The sequence below is a fragment of the Sinocyclocheilus grahami genome, unplaced genomic scaffold (genome assembly GCF_001515645.1).
Source record: "Sinocyclocheilus grahami isolate Dianchi unplaced genomic scaffold, SAMN03320097.WGS_v1.1 scaffold47.1, whole genome shotgun sequence".
Taxonomy (NCBI): Eukaryota; Metazoa; Chordata; class Actinopteri; order Cypriniformes; family Cyprinidae; genus Sinocyclocheilus; species Sinocyclocheilus grahami.
Window position 1 is genome coordinate 5,077,343 of NW_015505226.1, and position 22,623 is coordinate 5,099,965.

General features: G+C 38.9%; 1 protein-coding gene and 1 long non-coding RNA gene across 13 annotated transcripts in view; one reads left to right on the top strand and one right to left on the bottom strand.

Moving 5' to 3' along the window:
- Positions 1-22,623, bottom strand: part of nrxn1a (neurexin 1a) — a 187,057-nt gene that overhangs the window by 47,839 nt on the left and 116,595 nt on the right. For 10 of the 12 annotated variants that reach the window (XM_016268811.1, XM_016268808.1, XM_016268805.1 and 7 more), the window contains 6 exons: positions 20,903-21,025; positions 18,418-18,799; positions 18,129-18,319; positions 17,186-17,371; positions 15,421-15,447; positions 12,412-12,531 (listed from right to left, as the gene is read on the bottom strand). In XM_016268811.1, coding sequence (XP_016124297.1) covers positions 12,412-12,531; positions 15,421-15,447; positions 17,186-17,371; positions 18,129-18,319; positions 18,418-18,799; positions 20,903-21,025 — 1,029 coding nt within the window. The remainder of the gene's footprint in view (positions 1-12,411; positions 12,532-15,420; positions 15,448-17,185; positions 17,372-18,128; positions 18,320-18,417; positions 18,800-20,902; positions 21,026-22,623) is intronic. The other 2 variants (XM_016268803.1, XM_016268809.1) reach the window with 2 other exon arrangements.
- Positions 585-2,815, top strand: LOC107582790 (uncharacterized). The gene is made up of 3 exons (XR_001608977.1): positions 585-644; positions 675-684; positions 2,796-2,815. It is a non-coding gene; the product is annotated as an uncharacterized lncRNA (long non-coding RNA).

Genomic DNA, 22,623 nt, shown 5'->3' on the forward strand with positions numbered 1-22,623 from the left:
GACAATCTTTGGAGGGAGTTGAAAATCTGTGTTGCCCAGCGACAGCCCCAACACATTACTGCTCTAGAGGTGATCTGCATGGAGGAATGGGCCAAAATACCAGCAACAGTGTGTGAAAACCTTGTGAAGACTTACAGAAAACGTTTGACCTCTGTCATTGCCAACAAAGGGTATATAACAAAGTATTGAGATGAAATTTTGAAATTTATTTTCCACCATAATTTGCAAATAAATTCTTTAAAAATCCTACAATGTGATTTTCTGGATTTTTTTTTCTCATTTTGTCTCTCATAGTTGAGGTATACCTATGATGAAAATTACAGGCCTCTCTCATCTTTTTAAGTGGGAGAACTTGCACAATTGGTGGCTGACTAAATACTTTTTTTCCCCACTGTATGTATATATAATTCGAATTAGATGAATTTAACAATTTACATTAAATTTCAAAATGTCTTCGTATAGTGTACGGTTTGTCCCCTGCAACTATAAATATAATTCATATTCTCCCCATATTTAACATTTTCTGTTCGTTTCCAGGTAAAAAAAAGTTTTTGGACACCACTGTATGTTTTACAGGTATGTGGTGTATTGTTTTCTGTGTGTTTTGCTAGCTTATCCACCTGGCAGGTTATGGACAGAAAATAGTTTTTGTTCCATTATGCTGAGTAGAATAGGTGTGTGTGTGTGTTTGTGTGTGTGTGCGGGCAAGAGTGAGTGTGCTTTGTGGTAATGGTTTTTTATGTGAAGCAATTATAATGTTTACATAAAATATGAGTCTGTGACATTGTATTTGTTTATTAAACATTCAGTGCGAGCTGTGCTGCAACTACAAAACTGAGGCTTCTGCAATAATAAACAGGCAATTAAAAAGTGAATTACTGCAGCTCCAATTACCAGACTGACACCACAGCGCTCCACACCAACTGGGTAATTACAGGCAACAGCTCGAGCTGAACACTGGCCAACCTAAGAGGGTGCGGATGTGTAGATGAATGTGTGTATCTTTGCATATATGTGTGTTTGATGCTAGTAAACTGGCCGTTATCTTCAGCAGAAACAGAAAGAGAGAAGTGTTCGTAAATTTGACTGCAGTTTCTCCCTCTCCAAGAATCGACTTAAGACGCAGGTTTCAAAACGAGACGTCATGTTTATGACGGGGCTAGCGCAACACATGGTTTTATTGTCTGCCCGTGAAGGAATCCTCCGGCTGACTGACAGAGACTCCATCTCCGGATGGGAGAGAGTTTAGGCTCTATGGTGGGTGGGTGGTTGGCTGCCTCAGGACGCAGTCGAGAGTCCACACGGACAGCTCTAATACTGTTCAGTTCCTGCACGCCTCATGGGTTTGATTTTTACATGCATCATTGGCACTGTCAAAACATTTTCCTTTCCTTTCTTTAATACTCTATTCAGTTTTTATTGTCAGACCTGAGGGCGCTGAATAGTTTATCAGAACTAATAAAACAATAAAACCCACTGTGAAATGTAAAGTCTTCTGATTTATTTCATGTTTAGTGCAACGTAATTCAAGGACAACAGCCTGACACAAACTGAATTTTCTACAAATCTGGATAGCAGTGCATTATACAGCATATTATGGCAGTACAATTTACCTCTGAGGATACTCGCCACAGCCGACTCTATGCTGCTTCACAGACCCAGTCAATACAAGACATGGCTAGAGAAAAAACAGCAGTTCATATGTGAAAAGAGACCACTGAAGAGTGAAAGAGGCAGGGAGCATTGGGGTTTGTGGTCGTGGTAGAGCTCCTGGTGACCTTTCCAGGGCTAATTAGGTTAGATCTGGGAATGAGCGGTCAGTGCTGTGCTGGCTGAAAGCCTGTCTGCTGTGGCACTTTAGTGGATGTTGTTTTGATTTGCTTTGTGTTTTTATAACGAGCTTTCGGCTCCTGAGAACGTCCAGGGGGTTTAGGAGAAGATGAGGCTTAGGCTCATGGTGTGTGAGCGTGTAAATTATCCTGTGAGTGTATATGTATGTGTTGATCTTTGTGTATGATTTGCATTTTGTAAGGAAGGAGTATTTAGGAATGAGAAAAGAAATTAAAGGAGGAAGGAAAAAAAGGTAAAAAGGAAGAAAGTTAGAATGAAAGGAAGGAGAGATGGACAAATGGCAAGAGGGAATTTAAGCAGAGAAGGAAAAAAGGAGGAAAATAAAGAAGGAACTGGGGGAGTAAAGAAAAATAATGAAATTACAGATGAAGAAATGAAAGGAACGAATGAAGCAGAGAAGGAGGAAAAAAGCAGGGAAGGAAAGAAAAGAAGGAATGGAAGAAAATGGGAGAAGAAAGAAAGGAAAGAAGAAAGGAGGGATATAAGGGAGGAATTAAATTAAAGAATGGCAAAAATGAAGGAGGAAAGAAAAGAGGGAACAAATAAAGTAGAGAAGGAAAAAAGGAGGAGAGAAAAAAGCAATTAGGAAAGAAAGTCAAACAAACAAAAGGAACAAGTGAAAAATGAAGGAAGAGGAGAAAAAGATGGGAAAAGTGAAGGAAGGAAAAATGGGGTGGAACGTAAGAAGGAAAAAGTTAGGAGGAAAGAAAGGGTGGAGAGAAGGAAAAAGAAAGGAAGAAGGGAGGAAATGGCAGAAGGAAAGAAAGGGAGAAAGTGAATTAAGAGGAGGGAAAGAAATAAGGAAGGAAGGAATGACAGAAGGAAGGGAAGGTAAAGAAATAAAAAACTAAGGAAGAATAAAAGAAAGAGCTATGTTGACTTTGAGCGATGAATTCACGAATAACTCTTTTATTAGATGGAAGCATGTGTAATAATCTCTGCAGGTGTGTGTGTGTGTGTTTGTGTGTATCAGTACGTCCAGTCTAAGCCTCTATGAGCCCCATGTGTGAGCTACAGTGACATAATGAGAAATCTCTCTGGAGGTTTGGCTTGACTGGGTTTAGATTACACACCAAAGCTATTGTTCCTTCTATCTCTCTCTCTCTCTCTTTCTGCAGATTCTCTTGGGAGAGTGAATAGCATTTAAAAAAATCTATCACCTCCATACTATCAAGGGGATGATATGTCTTTCTCATATAAACTTGCACACCCATACACAATGCACCCACTATAGAGTTCAGCTTGCAGCCCTGTACAGTCACTGTACTGTCTCACTGTTTGCTGGTGGTGATGCTGTATCATTCCCAGTGGAATATCACTGTCAAGTACATGTAGTCTTTGACGACTCTGCTCATCCTTTTGCCTCTTTTAATTCCCTCTATCTCTCTCTTAGTCAGGACAGCCTACGCTTCCAATTCTCAGCTTCTCGGAGTATCATATTTAACCGGGCACAGCACCATTCACGTGCAAATCCATGCTATACTCTCATTACAGCAATTCGGGCCTCTCAAACTATAGTTCTGACATAAAAGAGAGCAAATAAGACAGAGATAGAAAGAGGAAGGTTACTCAACCTCATGAGTAACTCTATTCTATTCAGATTGGCAGTGATGGAGGAGAGAGAAAGAGCGGCAGCATACTAAAGCAGCTCACATAGTCATTAATAGCATTTGAAAACATTTGCAAGAAAGAAGACACTCACACGAACACATTTTTTTAAAAGAGGGGGAATGATGTTGAACCTACACGGTTGGATAATTTTTCTGTAGGTGTGAGAGAATGCAGTGTTCTTCTACTGTATAACTTCATCTAAATGTAGCTTCTGTTATATTTGTCAGTGTAACTGTGGAGGAAAGAGGAGATAAAAGTGCAAGACTGCAGCAAAATGAGAGGGGGAAAAAGTAAAAAAAAAAAAAAAACACTGGGCTGGAGCCCAGAGAAACCACATGAAAACCCTAAAAATAATGATCACACATTAGAACAATAGTCTCCAGAAAACATTTTTGGCAAAATGTCCCCTTTTTGTGTTTCAAAGTCGAATAAAAATCATATGGATTTGGATCAAACTTCAGAATCATTTATTTTCAAAGATTAGTGCTGCTGATGTGAATAAATATAGTCTCTTTTGATCAGAAAAATTATTATTTAAGATGTTACTCTATCAATATGATGTATGGCCCTTCTAACCAAACACACCAATTTTACATGCCAGGGGCCACATGTACTCACTGTGCTGGAGCCCAGAGTAACTTCTGATAATTTGCCTCGCTTTCTGCTTTCCTTTTTTTTTAGTTCCCATCCAATCATTTCAGTGGGAGAGAGGGCACATTTACTGGTGCACACAGACAAGGGTGCATGCACACACTTTTCTGCACTCCACATAACCTACTGTTAATGGTTTTTAAATGATAATTTTTCTACAACAACAGAACTCATGCTGTTCTCAAACTCCTTGTCGCGGCGTACTAAAACAGTGCTGGAAGCAGGTAGGGCTGGACAGAGGTTTGGCTGAGGTGGTGTCTGCTGGTGCTGTAAATAGCAAAGCAGACACATAGCTGGAAGCGGTTTCAGTTTTAGTTTATTATTATCAGAGCTCGTGAATTATGCTCAGCTGCGAACAATGTCGCTGAATATTCTCGGGCAAAAGAGGTCCGGAGGTTTAGATTAGCTTGGCCGGGAGGGGGGCAGAGGCAAAAGCAATGGACCCTGATGCGCTGCCTCACCGCCTGGGGGGACGCATTCGAACAGCGCGACTCTGTGATCTCAGCACACCCTGCCATTAAAGACGCCAGCTGTGTCACACACACACACACACACACACACACACACACACACAGAGAAAAGAAGAATATGACAAAGACAGAAGGAAAGAGTGATAGGGAGAGAGGCAAGGAGGTAGAGAAGAAAAACTAAGAGCCTTTCAGAAAGAATGATAAATGACTCGTCTCACTTCACAAGCTTCTGCTCTCTTCCTCCTGCCTCTATTCAATAGTGTAGTTTTTTTTTTAATCAAAGCATAATCTGTGAGGATAATGCTGAGATGCAGCCAGGTCTCGTTATATAAGTGCAGTGGATCACATACAGTACTGACAGCTCAAGCCCCTCTGCACACATAGCGTGGAAATCGCCCTGATAGTTTTAAACAGCCAGCCGCAACGAGACATTATAACACAAACTGGGGGGAAAAATCTGGTGCAATAAGGCAGAAGGTGTTCAATTTATACTGTATACCGGTCTCAGGAGTGGTGGCCAGTGGGATTTAATGGGAATGTAGAAGTAATAGAGTTTCAAAGGAGGTGTGGGGGGTGCCCCAGTGTGGAAATCTCGGGATAGCTCTTGGGTTTAATAGCCTGTCCACTGTACCCTTTTAGAAATAATACATTCAATTTGGCTGGTTCGCTGCATTAAATCCACACACGCACACACACACACACACACACACAACACGCTACGGTGACCACGATGCAATTTGAATATAATTTCATCATGTCAAAGGTCAGCTTAAGTCGGCGTGCACGGATGTGGCCTTTTGAACAGGAGAGGTTAAGGATGTTGCCCCAGTGCTTACATAAAAACAGCCCCCTCAATGGCCCATAAAAAAATAACAAAGACGCATGTATTCAAGCATAGTCAGCGTAACAGAAGGCTGAATCGCTGGTCGCTAAGTGATTGTGGTGCAGCCAACATTATGCTCTCAACATTTGTACTCTGCATAATGCATCTGCATAATGTTCACAAACACCTCTTAAAGATCGCATTTGCATCCTGACCACATAATTGCGCAAGTACACTCATAGAGCTCGGCCAATTACCGTGAGATTACAAGTGCATGATATCGTTTCTTATGCTAAAATCTCGGCACACAGAAAACAGTAGCTCTAGGAATGAAAGGTCACTGAATGGCAAAGCGGTAAGAGGGTGAATGTGGCAGTCGAATAAGCTACGCACCATGTCCTGCCCGCAGGGGGGCGTGGGATCTGGCGGCAGGCACGAGGTGATGAGGCATATGTTGAGGGACGTACAGCTCCCCAGGCCCCTCTGCCAGAGCCAGGGCTGACCCCAAAGTCAGCGGTGGCAGCCAGAGAGCCAGGCGCAGGCTGATGCGGAGCAGGATGGAAGCAAGACCACCAGGAGCCCCGCAGGGCCACAGACGCAGCATGCTACCGGAGAGCAAGGACTTTAAAGAGGGGTGTCCTTAGACCACCTGGCAACCCATGTCCTGCTCAAGCCTTGGATCCTGACCATGCAACAGCCCAATCACAGATGGAAAGGCAGAACAACAGCACGTGCCGAATCCACATGTAGAGGGAACTTCCACAGAGTTCTTCCGAGGTATGGATTAAAAAAAAGAGCATAGATGAGGTAAACTTCAGAAGGATAATGATCCTGGGTTAAATTCCTCTCTTCATGGCATTCAAAAACACAAAATCCTGTGGGAGAAAAAAGAAAGAAACCACGGAATCCGATCCAGTACTCCAGTAAGGCAGGCGTAGTGGTGTATTGGAGAAGAAGGAGAAAAGAGTGAGCAGCTTTTGTTACAGACCTCTCAGCAGTCCTGGACTTTTCCTATCACCTGAATCCCAGCTTTATCCCATGAAGACAAGGCTGCATCCCTCGTTATCCCCGTTGAGAGAAAAGGAGAGGATCAGGGAGACTACCAGAAGCGATGGCACACACAAGATGAGATCGCCGCTGCAGCATTTAACTCAATACAGAGTGCCTCTCCCCCTCCCCAAACGACAAACACACTCTCTCTCACACACACACCACACAAGAGCTGCTGCTGCTGCCTGGCTGGCTGAGACCGCACTGACTCTCAGAGGAAACATTAGCAGACACATCACAGGAGAACAGGAAGAGAGAACCAAGAAAGGGCAAGAGTGGTCAAGTGGTCCGCATGTGAAAAAGCTGGTCAGAGTTTCTGAAAATGTCAGCGTTAAGAAAGTGTTCCTCTTCACTCACTCCTTACAGCATCTCTGTAGCGAAAGCATTCCTAAGCAGCATGCTTAGAGGAAAAGACCCTCTGAATGAAGAGAAAGGGAAACAGAGAACGGTGAAGCTTGGCTGAGTTTTCCTCCCCCTCTTTTCCTCTCTCCCTCCCCCTCGATCATCAGGGAGGCGCGTGCAGCTGTGGAAGGGGTCTCGTGTCTCGTCCTCCTAATCGTTCTTTCTCTCTTCCTGTCTTCGTTTCTCCTTGACAGAGGGGTGGCTCGAGAAGAGTCCAGCTGGAATTCAGAGAGTGTGGGCTCTCTCCCCCTTCACAAACTAGTCAAACCTTGATATACTCCTCCCTCTTCGGCCATTGTGTAGCTGAATGAGTTCTCTCACCAGAAGGACAATCACTGGGCACACTTCAGCACCATGGACAGTGCCTGGCTTGATTCAATAGCAGTCTTTCTTACATGCAAGATGCAACAGTAGCTTCAAGGTTTCAAGCAAGGCTTGTAATTGTAATTGTAGTATGTTTTAATCTGAATAAATTTGCAAGGTGTTTTATAGTTTGACATTTTGTTTGCAGATTTTGTGATGAAACAGATTAATTTTACAGTTTATGAAAATGAGGGCAAGTCATGCAACCCAATCATGTTGCCATCTGCCTAATTTGAACCAAGTCAAAACACTGCTTAGATGGATGCCCAGGCTTTGACGTCAACAATAAAAAGACAGGAAACATTTCCTTAAAGGGGCAGTTCACCCAAAAATATAAATTCTGTCATCATTTACCCTCCAAACTTGTACAGTTTTATTTATTCTGTGGAACACAAATGGAGATATTTTACAAATTTTCAACCATTTTTGTTCATACAATGGAGCACAAAACAATGGTAAACCCTACTGACTTTCATTGTATACTCGCAAATATTTTATTTGTGTTCCACAGAATAAAATGTAAGTCAAGTTTTAGAATTTACTTGCACAATTATATGGTTAGCATTTAGCATCGTTTTTTTACTCTACTGTCCATGACTGGTCACAACCCTCCAGTTGAGAACCACTGGTGTAGGTAAAAACCCAATCTATTCTACTAGAGAGTGGAACAGGATGTGTAAATGAGCAGTTTAAAAGTGCCATCAGTCAAAACCCCAAATACAGTGTATCTCTGATTTATTAGTGTGAGTTTGTCACTAACAAATGAAACAAAAAAGAACGTACTAAATGAATATTGTGCAAGTTTCACCCTCACCCTCAAGTGCACCCCATGTTGTGGGTGTGTTTGCTTGTTGGTTCAAGGAGGAAGTCTGCAGGTGTGCTTCTCCACAGAGACTCCAGTTGGAGTGTGAAGAAAGATGCACTAAATGTGACACTGGTGTCATCTCCTCTCACACAAGAGGATCATTGCGTCTCCCTCCTCTCAGCTTTCAGCATCGTTAGCACTGTATAATTAAAGTTGACAAAGCCGGGTGATCAGAGCTGTCTCGCCAGGGGCTCCAAGACAGCCTGCATCAGGAGCTGAAACTCTAGCTCTATTTGGAAGACAATTTTATCACTGTGACTTGAGCAATACACAGTGCTGTATGCAATGAAACATCATATCCAGAGGTTTATGAAATAATTTGGGAACCAGCCGGCTGCATTCATAGCAAGCTAATTGTTCCCTGAGATATTAAAAGAATATGAGAACCCAGCCTGCAAAAGGAGCATGTGCTTTATTTTCTGTTTACAAGGCTGCCACCTAATGGCAAACGCTGTGTTGCTTTGAGCAGAGGACCCTTGCCATTCTCTGGCAAGTCACATGTTTGAGCCAATCCATTTCTTTTTTCAGCTGACCTCAAAAGCAGATTCAAAGGAAGTAGAGCATGTTTTAATACTGGGGCTTTCATTCTGTGTAGGGGGAAAAAAAGGTTTCAAGTATTTTAAACAGTAAGGGAGAAATAAGTGGAAAGGTCTTTTTTTCCTTCCTTCCTCTCATTTCGCTCCAGTTTTTGTGTCCAATTTTTATGTTCTGTTCACTTTTTTTTATAAAGAAAGGAGGAATTATTTATGAAGTGAAAAGAGAACAAATAAGTAATGAACCCTACAATCATTTTCTTCTAATTTTCCATGTCCCTATCTATTCATTGACTACAGGAAGCATGAATCAACTCCCCCCACCCATGATGCTCCAGTAACCGGTGGGATGCTGTTTATTAAGAAACAAGATCTTTGATAAGCAACAAGCTAATTAAAAATGAAACACATATTTAAATACATTTGTTCGGTTAGAGAGCAGATGGGCACGCTGACGTCATGAATAGTACGATTCATTTATCTCTTCACGTTTTTCCTCTATGGCTGTGGTCATTTGTAATCGCGTAATTCTTTCGTCTCTTATCTATGCTCTGCCTCTTTAATAGTATTTACACCAAGCACATCAGTTTTGCATTCAGCGGAGACCCCCAGCTCTGCTATTTCTCTTGCTAGTTTTCTAAAGTGCTCTTTGATATCCAGCTCAAACCAAACTGTTTATGTTGATAGTAGCCATTGAGATCTGAAGTGTGTTTGAGTCCATGCATGATGAGACTAATGGACAATTGCACCCAACCAGTGTTCAGAATTAACTTTTGCCACAAATTCCAACGATGAAGGGATTGAGAAAATAGCCTAGTTCTGCATTTTTTTAAAACATTTAATATAAATACTTAAACATACATTTGTCATTTTGAAAATTAGATTTAGTCAGAGGTGTAAAGAGTATCTGAAAACCATACTTGAGTAAAAGTACAGATACCCTACAGTGAAAATGACTCCACTATAAGTTACAAGTCACCAATTCCAAAACAACTTGAGTAAAAGTCTTAGAATATCTGATTTTAACAGTACTTAATTATTTTACTCATACTGAATATAGGCTCAAAGATGCACTAGTCAAAGAGACATGCCAGTGAAAAACAAGAAAGTTCATTTGTGAGGAGAGCAATCACGTTTATTTTCTAAAACCAAAATAAAACCGAACACCTCAAAAAAACAAAAACATAAAAACCCCAAACAAACAAAACAACAACAACAACAATAACAAAATCCTTTAAAAAAGTATTTATTGCTTAATTTGTTTATTGAACTTTTATACAGGATAAGAATACAGGAGAATAGTGAAAACAATTATGTTAAATTAAAAAGTCAACGCATTCTTGCACCGGATGACCTGGTTTCGGCCTCATTGCCATTGCTAAGAAACTCGCATTCACGTAAAATAGCCGTGTTGTCAAGTTTGGGTAAGTAAGGGTAAAACTCACAAGATATAGTACTTTCAGTGCCCTGTAGTTGGCGATATCACTTCTCTTGAAGCAGAAATATACTGCTGCAGAAAAAGCTAGGGGCTGTGCAAAATGTAATGTGTAATTGCAACACACTTTACAAATGTAGTGAAGTAAAGAGTACAGATACTTATTCAAAAATGTAGTGAAGTAGAGTGTAAAAGTTTCTATTATCTTTGATACTTAGTAAAACTACAAAGTAGCCAAAAAGATACTCAAGCACAGTAATTGTAATGAATTACATTTACTCAAAATACTTTACACCTCTGGATTTAGTATTTATTTTCTTGCATAAAAATACAAATTGAGAAAATTCACCAGCTTAACATTTCCTACAGGGCATGAAGCCATATTTTTTTCTGTATTTATATTAAAATATGAATATGAATAATGAATCATAACAATATTCATGCATTTGTCATTATAAAATTTTTATTATTTAATTAAATATTAAAGATTTCTTACTATCCATGAAGCAGTGTTTTTAACAAAAATATTAATGTCATTAATTAAAAATAATAATCATATAAATTGTACTAATTTGGTCATTATCTCACAGTTTAACAAAAACATAAAAAAATAATTATTTTGTTCCTCAAATTTTTATATTGGTGGATTAATACAATAACTTTTCTATACATGTTCTTACAAATGTACTCAAAACATATATAATGTTGCATTTGCGAATAAAGCTGTGAAATAAAGGTGAGTCACTCCTCATTTTACTCGTATTTGGCACGTGGCAACTGTTAATTCTGGACACTGCACCCACCCCGCAGGGATCTGTGTATTGATCAGTGCGCACATGTGTTAGTGAAAGCTTGTTTCAGAGATGGGGAATTGATGCTGAGTGTCCATACCTTGGACAACTATGGGTTTGTAGTGTATGTAGTGCAGGTCTTGAGGTGGAATGATGTGGTCATGCAAGTCCACGGCTGAGTGTCTAACCCAGGCTTTCCTCTCTGCCACTATGCTCAGACAAAGCCTCTTTCTCTTTGCACTGCCTTCACGGCCTGGTGACCACTGGGCTTCTACCCATCTAAATGAGCCTTTGTGTGTGTGCGCATGAGCATTCGACCGTGCAGGAACATTAATATTGTGTGCACATATCATTCTGTCTGTTCCTTGCTCAAAGAAGTGCCCAGTAAAAGATGGATTCAGTCTGTAAACATTAACCCACAGGCTTACACACAACAATGGAGGCGAAATGTGTAAATCCACCATTTTATTTCATTTATCGGTCTGAATCACTGTAGATATGAGGGGGAAAAAGAGTAAGCTAAAAGAAATGTGTTTTTTTAAATAATTCTAATTAGGTAGCAAAATGATACTAACTTCCTCTATCTGCCGTTCTCATCTCTAAAAACACACTAAATAGATACCAGCGAGGTGTGGGGATGCGGATGATGTAATGCAAGCCATCTTCTATGTGGCTTCTTCCTCCTGAACAAAGGCGGGCTCTTATCAGTTTGGTAAACCCGCAGAATGGATTAGCTGTGCATGGCTTGAGCCTGTAATAGATCTTTTTCGTAAACCATCTCAAGGACTTTCACTCTGCTTCAGATTCCTGGCACTCAGCACTTTCACAGGCTACAAGCACTAGAGGTTTTCACACCAAATTCAGTCAATGCTCTTGTCGGGGTACAGCTCAATACTACAAATCCATTCAGAAATGCCCACACATGCTTATGCGATGTTTCCCTCTAGATATAATTTATATCTATGAGAAACAGTCTACTAAGTCTATTTTTTTTTTACTTCTTTTTTGCAGCACATTGTGATATACAGCATGGTGCAGATCCCCAGCTATGCACTGTCCACCAACCCCCTCTAGTGGTGTAGCAGAAGACTGCACAATTTTGGAAGTATGCAGTAAGAACAATATGATGACTATGTTCAGAATGGAATACTAACATCCTATTTACTGAAATCAAAATAACCATTTTATAAATGCACAAAAACATTTTTTTTAATGTTTTTTTTGTTGTTTAACAATGTGAGCATGTGGTGTATTCTGCGCAGTAGGCAGTACACAGCACGCTAGTATTCAGTTCTGAAAATAGCCACTTTCTAAGGGTCACTGAGATTCCATTTTAATTCAGTGTGATTCACATCTGATGTGAATATGAATTGGTCTGTTTATTTTTCACAGTTTATATATTCAAAACCATTTTCTAAAAATACAATAATCATCGAACTGGCTGATGTTTTTTAGAATACCGTAAATAATAGCGGCGCAAGTGCTCTCATCCAATTTAGGTGGTTCTGGATCAGTGCACTGGGTTTCCCTACAGTAGCTGCAAAGAAGGAGAGGTGATAGACTCACGGTCATTGCAGAGCGGCCCTCCAAATGATGTCATGCTGCAGTCGCAACTGAACCCCTCCCACTGCTGCAGACACACGCCCTGATTGGAGCAGGAATCCTCTTGACAGGTAGTGCTGGGACCTGAAGAGACCGGTGACAGAGTAGTGAAGAGAGAGAGAGAGAGAGAGAAACAGAAAGAAAAAGAGGTATATAAATTCATAGGCCCCATACAGCATAAAAATCCAGACAAGTGAAAAGCTTTTATTGTAGCAGTAACAGGCACACAGAACCATCCCATCTGCTCATTCCCCTTGATGAAAAACCAGCTACCAGTGAGGACAAAATCTTCTGTTTAACTAAATATTAATCTTTCTCAGACACACTTTAGGGATCTGATTTGGGTGAAGAAAATAATGTATAAATATATTAAAGATGCACAAAAATGTGTTACATTCAAATGTTACTACTGTACAAGAAAAATAAATGTATAAATCTTTTCCATTTCAGTGTGATTTCATATAGCATAATAAGTGTGATTATTTTAACTTATATTGTGTCATTATCTTAGATTAACAAACCCAAAAGGTACACTTGATAATTTTTTGTTTATGTTGCGCTGGCTGCATCTGACATCATGCACTGAGTATGAACTACATTTGATGAAGAAATTACTGCATGACTGTTAAAAAGTACATTCTATAATTTTTCATATGTGTAGTAAGAATACAGTCTAGAGACACACTATATGTATATGGTGAAAATGACCTATGATGTCAGCTACGTCACTGTTTCCCACCACTTACAAATGGATGCACACCTGGCATTTTTACGAATACTACATTTTCGGACAAACTACTCATTTGACATACAGCTTTTCACATGATATATTTATTAATAAGGAAGTAGCCATATTTGAACTTACACTGACGCCTAGTGGCTTTGATGTACACTTCTGCTCAAAATTTGGGGTCAGTAAGATTTTTAAAGTTTTTGATAGGAGTCTCTTATGCTTACCAAGGCTGCTTTTATTGAATAAAAATACAGTAAAAGTAGTAATACTTTGAAAAATATGAAAACTTTAAAACAACCATTTTTCTATTTGAATATATTTTAAAATGTAATTCATTCCTGCGATGGCAAAGCAGAATGTTTTTTTAGCCATTACTCAGGTCTTCAGCATCACATGAGCCTTCATAAATCATTCTAATATTCTAATTCGGTGCTGAAGAAACCTTTCTTATTATTATCAATGTTGAAAATATGCTTATTATTATGTTTATATTATTAATATAAAAACTGGTTTTTAAAACTCTTTATTAAACTGCTTAATATTTGTGGAAACTATGATACTTTTTTTCATGATTCTTTGATTAATATAAATGTCTTAACTTTTGATCAATTTAATTCATCCTTGCTGAATAAAAGTATTAATTTCTTTAAAAAAACAAAAACAAAAAACAAATAAAACTGATCCCAAACTTTTGAACAGTAGTGTAGCATTACTCAAACAGCAAATATCTGTAGTAAATGTCACTGTAGAAACATGCTATTCACAGTAAGTCATGATTAACTTATTAAAAATATATAATAATAGGGAGGTTACCAAAGCAATCTCGACATGTCTGCCCTCATGAGGCAAACTGTTCCATGTAAATTAAATCAGCTACACTCTACACAGGTACAAAAGTTGTCACTGGGGCGGTGCCCTTTCAAAAGGCACACTTTTGTACCTTATTTACCCCAAAAGGATGCATATTAGTACCTTAAAGGTACATTTTAGTACCTGTTAAAAAGGCCCCGCCCCAGTGACAGCTTTTGTACCTTAATTTCTGAGAGTGTAATATTGAGTCTTTGTCTCAGGTGAGTACGATATTTAAAAAGTACTATTTAAAACTTTTTAACAAGGTAAAAAAAATACTGAGTGCACCTTTAATCGGTCTCATTACTCAAGAACACATTAAATGTGGACAGGTGACTTGATTAGTGCAATCCAAGCATTGCACCAGTGGCTGTGTGACAGAGTAGCATTGGCGGTAATGCGCAGTGTATTTGCTGCAGTAATAATACAGGCCCCTGTGTGATAATAACATCTGCTCCTAGTATTGCTGAGGTGCGTTTAAAGCAGCACTCGCTGGGGACTCAGGGCTGTAAGATAAATGGGGGCCGTCTGGAACAGCTCATTTTGTGTTCCGTCTACAGAAGCGAAGCGACGAGGCGACGGGCCAGGCAGCCTGCGGAAACACTTCTGTTCTCATTTCTCTCATTACTTCAGCTGGCATGTAAAACAGGCCCCTGGCCCTCAAACGCTCCCTCCTCTCCATCACTCAGCCATTTGGCCAATCAGTCGCACATTTGCGGCTTGGCCACTTGACTCGGAAGTGAAGCGAGTCTGGCAGGGAGAAGGAGGAGAGAGAGAGAGACGCTACGACAGCCACAGGTACGATCCAGATGAGCTGTGCTCTTCCTGTCTCACCTGATCTGTCTGAGCGAAGCTCATTTAAAGTCTCAGGCAGAGAAACAGAGGGTTGGCTTGCTCCCCTGACGAGCTTCTCTCAAACCAAGTGTTATATATCTGAGCGGAGTAATCAGGCTTCGAACTCATGGGAGAGATTCCCTAACTGCTTGGGAAATTCCATCTAGTTTTAAGGCCCTTATCAGGGGGTAAAGGCTATAGACTATTTCCATCGCATTTTGGTGTGGAAGGAGTTGAAACCGCATGCAGTGGGTGGAGGGGGGCACTGTCAGAAGAGGGAAGGAGGGGGGACGCATGCCTCCAGTAAACAACAGAACAGATGTACGCTCCAATGAAAAGAGCAGTGACGGGTAAGTGAGGGAAAACTATGACACAGGACACTCTGGGACAGTTTAAGACCAGGAGGCTGTAAATACAAGGTGTGCAGACGGTGCTTGTATTTACAGTGATGGAGTTATTAGACCGGCTGCTGGGCAAACGTGAACTACGACATCAGACGGTCACACTGGAGGAGGGGAAGAGGGGGCATCGGTTAAGACACACATATGTCTATCTACCTTGCAAGTCAGCTTTCAGCAATGCAACTTTTGTCAGCCAAACGAAAAAGAAAAAAACAAAACAAAATAAATAAGATGTTAGTAGAGGCACTGGAATGTCTGTGATTATAACAAATTAAGTCGTTAAAAATGTAAGGGAACAGACAGAGGAAATAAAGAAAGCAGACAGAGACCCAGGGAAGAAGAGAGGTGGAGTTAGAGATGATGAAAGAAACAAAGTCAATCAGCAACAGACATGATAAAAGCCAGTAGCGTAGGTTTGGTTTGAACAGAAGGACATTTTTTCAGCCATGATCGCTCCCTGTAAATGTGATCCCATAATGACTTTATTAAAAATAAATACATGCATTCATGTAAGGTTTATATGCTTTTGTAATGTTGTGGTTCTTAGCAAATATTAGCAGTTCTTTTATGGCTGAATATACTGATGGTTATATAAAAATGACGTGTGTGTATTTTGCCAGACAAAATTGCTAAAAAATGTTACTGTAAATGTAAAAAATAGGTTTTCTTTTATCATTAGAAGTATGGTTAGTCTGTAGTTAAGATAATTAATTAATTTTAAAATAATAGCTCTCTATAATAAGTCTCCATTTAGATAGCCAGGTTAACATATTTATTATTGTACTTTGATGCATTCTTATGCATTAGAGCTTGATTCATGTCTTATGCTCACAGTGGCTGCGTTTATTTGATCCAAAATACATTAAAAACAGTAATATTGTGAAATATTACAATTTTAAATAACTGATTTTCAGCAGCCATTACTCCAGTCTTCAATGTCATGTGATCCTTCAGAAACCATTTTAATATGCTGTTTTCGTGCTCAAGAAACACTGCATATTGTTATTAATGTGTTATTAACAAATTATTTTTTGCATAATCCTTGAAAAACATTTTTCAGGATTCTTCGGTGAATAGAAAGTTCAACAGAAAAGCATTTATTTTAAATAGAATTTTCTCTAACTATTACTATCTATTAACTATTTGTTATTAATATATTAATTCATAAATTAGTTATTAATATATTAATTTCTTTAAAAAGCAAACAACTTTTAAATGGCATTGTAACTTCATTAGCTTAAACCTTACTATTTTAATATTCAAATTATTTGCATAATGTTACATATCTGAAATGTCACTTTCAATAAACACAATATCACTGTTAATAAATCTCATGATTATTCTTGTAGTCCTCTTTTAAATTAGTTTTTCCTTTTGGGATGATTGCACTGCATTCACTTTTAATGCATTCGATTAATATTTTAAGGACAAAAGACAAAGTGGCATATTTTTGATAGCTCTCGCAGCAGTCCTATGGGCCATCCTCAGTTATGTTAGTACCACTGATGACTCGCTTTTATGATATCGTTATCTTTCTGAGCTTCAATGAAAAAAAGATTACTGTTAACTATTTTTCACTAATGAATATGACCACTAAAGGCTAATGGCACTAACCAGTCTCTTTCCTCTCATATATTCAGCTTCATCACAGTTACAGCTTGGAAAAAAACACAAGATCTCTTGACAATGATAGGGACATGTCCATATCGTTCACCCCTAATCAACACCACTGTTGCCAACAGCAGAACACAGACTCCTGAAACCGGTTAAAACTGGCCCAGCATGAAGAAAACACAGAACAGATGAAGAGATCAAGAAGCAGAAAGGATGAACAAGTGCATGAGAGGAGACAAGGATTGGAGATTGTAGTCATCAAGTGAAGGAACTCGCTAAGCCGACCTGGTGTATGTTTCATTCATACCATTTTCCTCACCTTCGCATCCTCTCTCCACCTGGCCGGCGTTGGACAGTGCGTCTGAAAGCAGGTCTGGCAAACGGCCGTTCAGGTCTACAGAAGCCAAGCAGCCTTGGAAGCCCTCTTTAGAATGCACCAGCTTTGGCAAGTCCTTATACATCTCTTTGGCCACACCTCCGACATACAAATCACCTGAAGAGACAGGAAATATTATGCTCTGACTGGCAATGTGTTTTCAATTAAACTATCAGGGGAGCATGTTATGTAAATGCCCAACGAAAAGGGACACCACTGCCCCCTGCTGGTTCATTTGTTTGTTGCAATACACAACAATGTGAATGTCAATGTGAGGTAAAGAACGCATATACACAACATTCAGACTTTTGAGGTCGGTGTTTAAAAAAAATTTTTTTTTTAATGGAAATTATTTATTTAATTCAACAAATGTGCATTAAATTGATCAAACCTGATAGACATTTACAATTTCAAATAAATTGTGTTCTTTTGAATGTTATATTCATCAAATAATCCTTATAATCCCTATAATGGTTTCCACAAAATATTACGTTTTCAAAATTGATAATAACAAAAAATGTTTCTTGAGCACAAAAAAACATTTCTGAAAGATCATGTGACATTAAAGACTGGAGTTATAGCTGCAGAAAATGCAGCTTCAGTCACAGGAATTTATTACAAATAATATTTCACAACATAACTCTTTTTGATAAAAAACCCCCCAAAAAACATAAAAAAAACTGTGTTTGTGAAAATTGCGACCCAAAACTTTTAAATAGTAGTGTACACCCAATATAATATAATACAATATAATATAATATAATAAAAATACATTTATTTTTATTTTTTTATATAATTCATGTGTCACGTTAAGCTCTAATTATCAGATAAAATCTTTCAGAGATCATTCTCTTTAAGAAAACATCAAAAGTACCTTTCAGATCCAGGTTCTTGGCTCCCATGGTAGTCTGTGTGGTGATTTTGGTGTCTATTTTGACCATATGGAGGTTGTTTGTATCTCGTGAGATCATCACATTGTGCCAGTGATTGTCATTCAGTGGTGTGTTGGAATTCCCTTTGATGAGATGAGCTCCATTTCCAAGGTCTGACACATAATGGAGATATCTGCATGCAAACAGTCATGAAGACAATTAGTGAAGGACTTATCACATGTTCTATACATTCCAATCAAACATGGTGCATTAAAAACCAATGGAGCTCACCCTTTAACCAGCTCTACTACTATGAAGTCATTGCCATCTCCTCGGTTGTACACGATGAGTCCATCTGGTGAAGTGGTCTTAAATTGGAAGAACAGGTGCATGGAGTAGTAGGCCTGGAGGGTGGGCAAGGTCACATAGCTAGAGCGAGACTTGAAGGTCACCGGGTCTGCCACGATGCTCCTGTAGCCAATCATGGCATTCAATTCGCAGTAGTCGATGTCGCCGTTCTTGCACAGGTCAATGTAGGACATGCCATTGAAGGACAAGCCCTGCAGGTGTCCAATGAAGTTGGAGGGCACAGCGGGCATATAACGCTTCTCGGTAACGATGCCCGTTTCCACATTGTGGAACTCCAGCTGCGTGTGGTCTCCCGTGATTTGACCTTACAGGGCGAATAATCGAAAACAGATTTAATGCAGGAAGGGAAGACTGTCAAAACAGGTCCTGTCCCAAAAGGATGACGTAATGCTGCATACAGTATAGATTGTCATGTAGTAGAAAAATGGGACACCATAAAGTCTTGTGGAATTCACGGACACGTTGCAAGTTGTTGCAAGACCACACGTACACATAAAGTGATATATCTGGGACAGGGCCGCAGTATTGCCAAACGGGCCAACTTAAATTTACTGCAGCAAAATGAGATTTTTAATAAACATGGAAGACTAAAAAATGAAAAACATAAGAGCATTAAGAGTTGGAAGAATGTTACAAGTATTTTAGGGAATTTGAAGGAAAAAAGGTTAACTTCATCTTTCTGCAATCCAGTGGGAGAGAAAGAAGCCCTTAAATATTTCAAAAACCTCTTTTAAAGCTTCCCAAGAGGAAGTTCTTTCACTCTAAAATCAGTAAGGTTATGTGAGTATAATGTATTCCCTCAGTGGTTTGGCCTCTGAATGCATCAGCATTAAGCCAAATACCAAGTCTTTTTCAAAGTGTCGAATACACATAAGTTCAGCAAGAAACTAAAGATGATTGTACTGCACTGTGGGAAAGAACTCCCTTTTTCTTATGATGCTTCATTCAGTGGGCAAATTGCAAAAGGTGTTTTTGCCCTTGAGGAGCACTGAGGGAAGGCTATTGGAAGTGAGCCACTGAATCTCTTCACAAAAGGCCCTTCCACAAGACCGTTAGCAAAGAGTACATGCAATTACTTAAATGAAATAATTATGACTGTGATAATCTGTGGTGCGTCCCTGAGATTGATCTTAACACTACAGGTGATTTATCTTACATGGGATTTTACAGGAGTCATGAAATGCATTTGAATCGACTGCTCCAGCGGTTATAATGAGAATACGTTTTGATCGCTTTCTGCATATTAAATATTCACAATATTGACAACAGATTGTTTTCACACTACTAACAGGAAAAGTGTGAAGTTAATCGTTTAGGCATTGTGACGTCACCATTGTCCCGATTTCAAACTCAATTATCAAAAGAATAATTCATATTTTATACTGGAGAGTTAGTTTTGAGTTTTGAAACCTGCAGTATGTTATTGCAGAGTAACCTCTCATATGTGTAAATATCAAGTGCATTTTGATTCTCCATTTCATGACCCTGTTAAAACTCTCTCATACACCCAATAACTATACCAACAAAGAAATAATTTATTATTTTATATAAGTAAATCAATTTATATACATATTATATAACATAAAATACCTGTGGTTTCATATTTTAAAATCAAAGTTTTTTTATTTTTTTATTAATTTACTTATTTACATGGAAACCCTGGTATACACCTAAAGGCTATATCAACAAGGCTATCTTTACATATTTTATGTGATTTGTATTGATAAAATTACACTACTATTCAAAGGTTTGTGACAATTTTTTATTAATACTTATAACTGTTGTCTTTAAAAGTATTAAGCAGCACAACTGTCTTAGCATTGATAATAATAAGAATTTTTTTATTTTTCAGCACAGACATCAGCATATTAGAATGATTTCTGAAGGATCATGTGCCACTGAAGACAGGAGTAATGTTTGTTGAAAATTCAACTTTGCCATCGTATGAATAAATTACATTTTAAAATATATTAAAATAGAAAAGTTATTTTAAAATATAATAATATTTCACAATATTACTGTTTTTACAGTATTTTTCATCAAATCCCAAACTTTTGAATGGCAGTGTATATGCATGTATATACATATAAATATTTTAATAATGTAAGTTTATTCAAATTTAAACTAGGTCACTATTAAATAGGTCATATTTGAAATTGTATTTGACATTGCAATCTAAAATTTTTGTTTGTTTTTTGTTTGTATGTTTTCAAAGCAACTTTCTAATTCAAAATAAAGCATTGATCACATATACATTCATATAAGGTGAGACAATAACCTTCATCCTTCCAACTCCCCACTTTGAGTGCTCTACACTTCATAATAGGGCATAGGATGCTCACTTTCAAATTTGCATGTGTGTGAGTGCGAGTCTTAAGATGGTAGAATACTTGAGAATGTGCTGTACCTTCAGAGGGCTGCAGGTCATCCACCATTAGCTTCAGACTTTTGCCTCTTCTGATGACACGAACTGTGTGCCATTCATTGTCATTCAAGTTCTGGCCCGCAAATATGGTCTCTGGACCTTTACCTACAACATGTCCCACACAGCAGTTAACACAAAGAGCACAGACAGAAAGAGTGAGAGAGAGAGAGAGAGAGAGAGACAGACAGAGGAAGAAAGGGGTTGTGAAACGGGATAAACTAAAAAAAGGGGTGTAGAGAGGTGACTGATATCCATGTAGAGAAAAATTAGAAATAACGGAGGAAATGATACTCTCACACATCACATTCACACATTTTGATCTATCTATGTCCTGTGGTCCAATTTATGATCTCTACAACAGCCCTGTTATGAATTCGGTCTTGCCTTAAATAATGTATTTGTTAGCATATGTGACCCTGGACCACAAAACCAGTCATAAGGGTAAATTTTTAGAAATTGAGATTGATACATCATCTGAAAGCTGAATAAATAAGCTTTCCATTGATGTATGGTTTGTTATGATATGACAATATTTTGCCGATATATAACTATTTGAAAATCTGGAATCTGAGGGTGCAGAAAAATCAAAATACTGAGAAAATCGCCTTTAAAGTTGTCCAAATGAAGTTCTTAGCAATGCCTATTACTAATAAAAAATGAAGTTTTAATATATTTACAATAGGAAATGTACAAAATATCTTCATGGAACATGATCTTTACTTAATACCCTAATGATTTCTGGCATAAAAGAAAAATCTATAATTTTGATCCATACAATGTTTTTTTGGCTATTGCTACAAATATACCCCAGCGACTTAAGACTGGATTTGTGGTCCAGGGTCACATATATAAAGTGCAGAAAACAGAATTATCCCACCTCCACTAGATGGAGTCATGTAACTGTTTTTACAAAGGCCCTTCTTGAGGGACCAGTCTGTATCTGTGATGTCAGTGGAGATGTTCAGCTGCATATGCATCTCACATTCTTACAATTCCTTAAAGTAAATTTGTAAAGTGGTTTAGGAAACACATCCAAAAACCTATACAGATTGTAAACTCGATTCGAGAAAGCAATTTATCGCCTGTAGAGCCTCTCTTTATCCCGTGTGCGTGTGCAGCAAGTTCGACGGGGCCCCTGGACCTCCAGGCTCCAATCGAGCTCCCACTAGATGATCAGAGCGCACGCAGAGGAGCCTGCAGGCTTTGTGATTTCAGCCGCTCTGCCTTTCTTTGACACATCGTTGTCTCTCCTAATCAGTCAAACTGCTGCTAAGAGGGGAGCGTGTCATTGTCAGAGGCCCCTGCAGCCCATCTCACTTGATAACAGGTAAAAAGAGTCACCATTAAAGAACTGCCAGGTTCCCAATCGATTTTCTATCCCTCCCTGCTCTCAATTACTATGAATCGAGATCGGCCGGCCATGAGCCAGCTCTGAAGGAAAGAAAAGCAGCAGCATGTAAGGTTTCAGACTGTGCAACAGCACCCCCTAAAGGAATCTTTGCAGATCTAAGAAAAAGAAAAAGCCACCACTGAGAGGTAACACAAAGGGGCAGTACTGTCAAGCCTCCGGCGATATACAAGACATGACGTGCTTTTTTTAGGCCTCTGACCATTGCTGCAAAAGGATGTATGTGAAAAGGTGACAGCGTGTGATTGGACAGCTGGAGAGACAGCTAAAGGTCTAGGGCTGCTATGCCTTTATT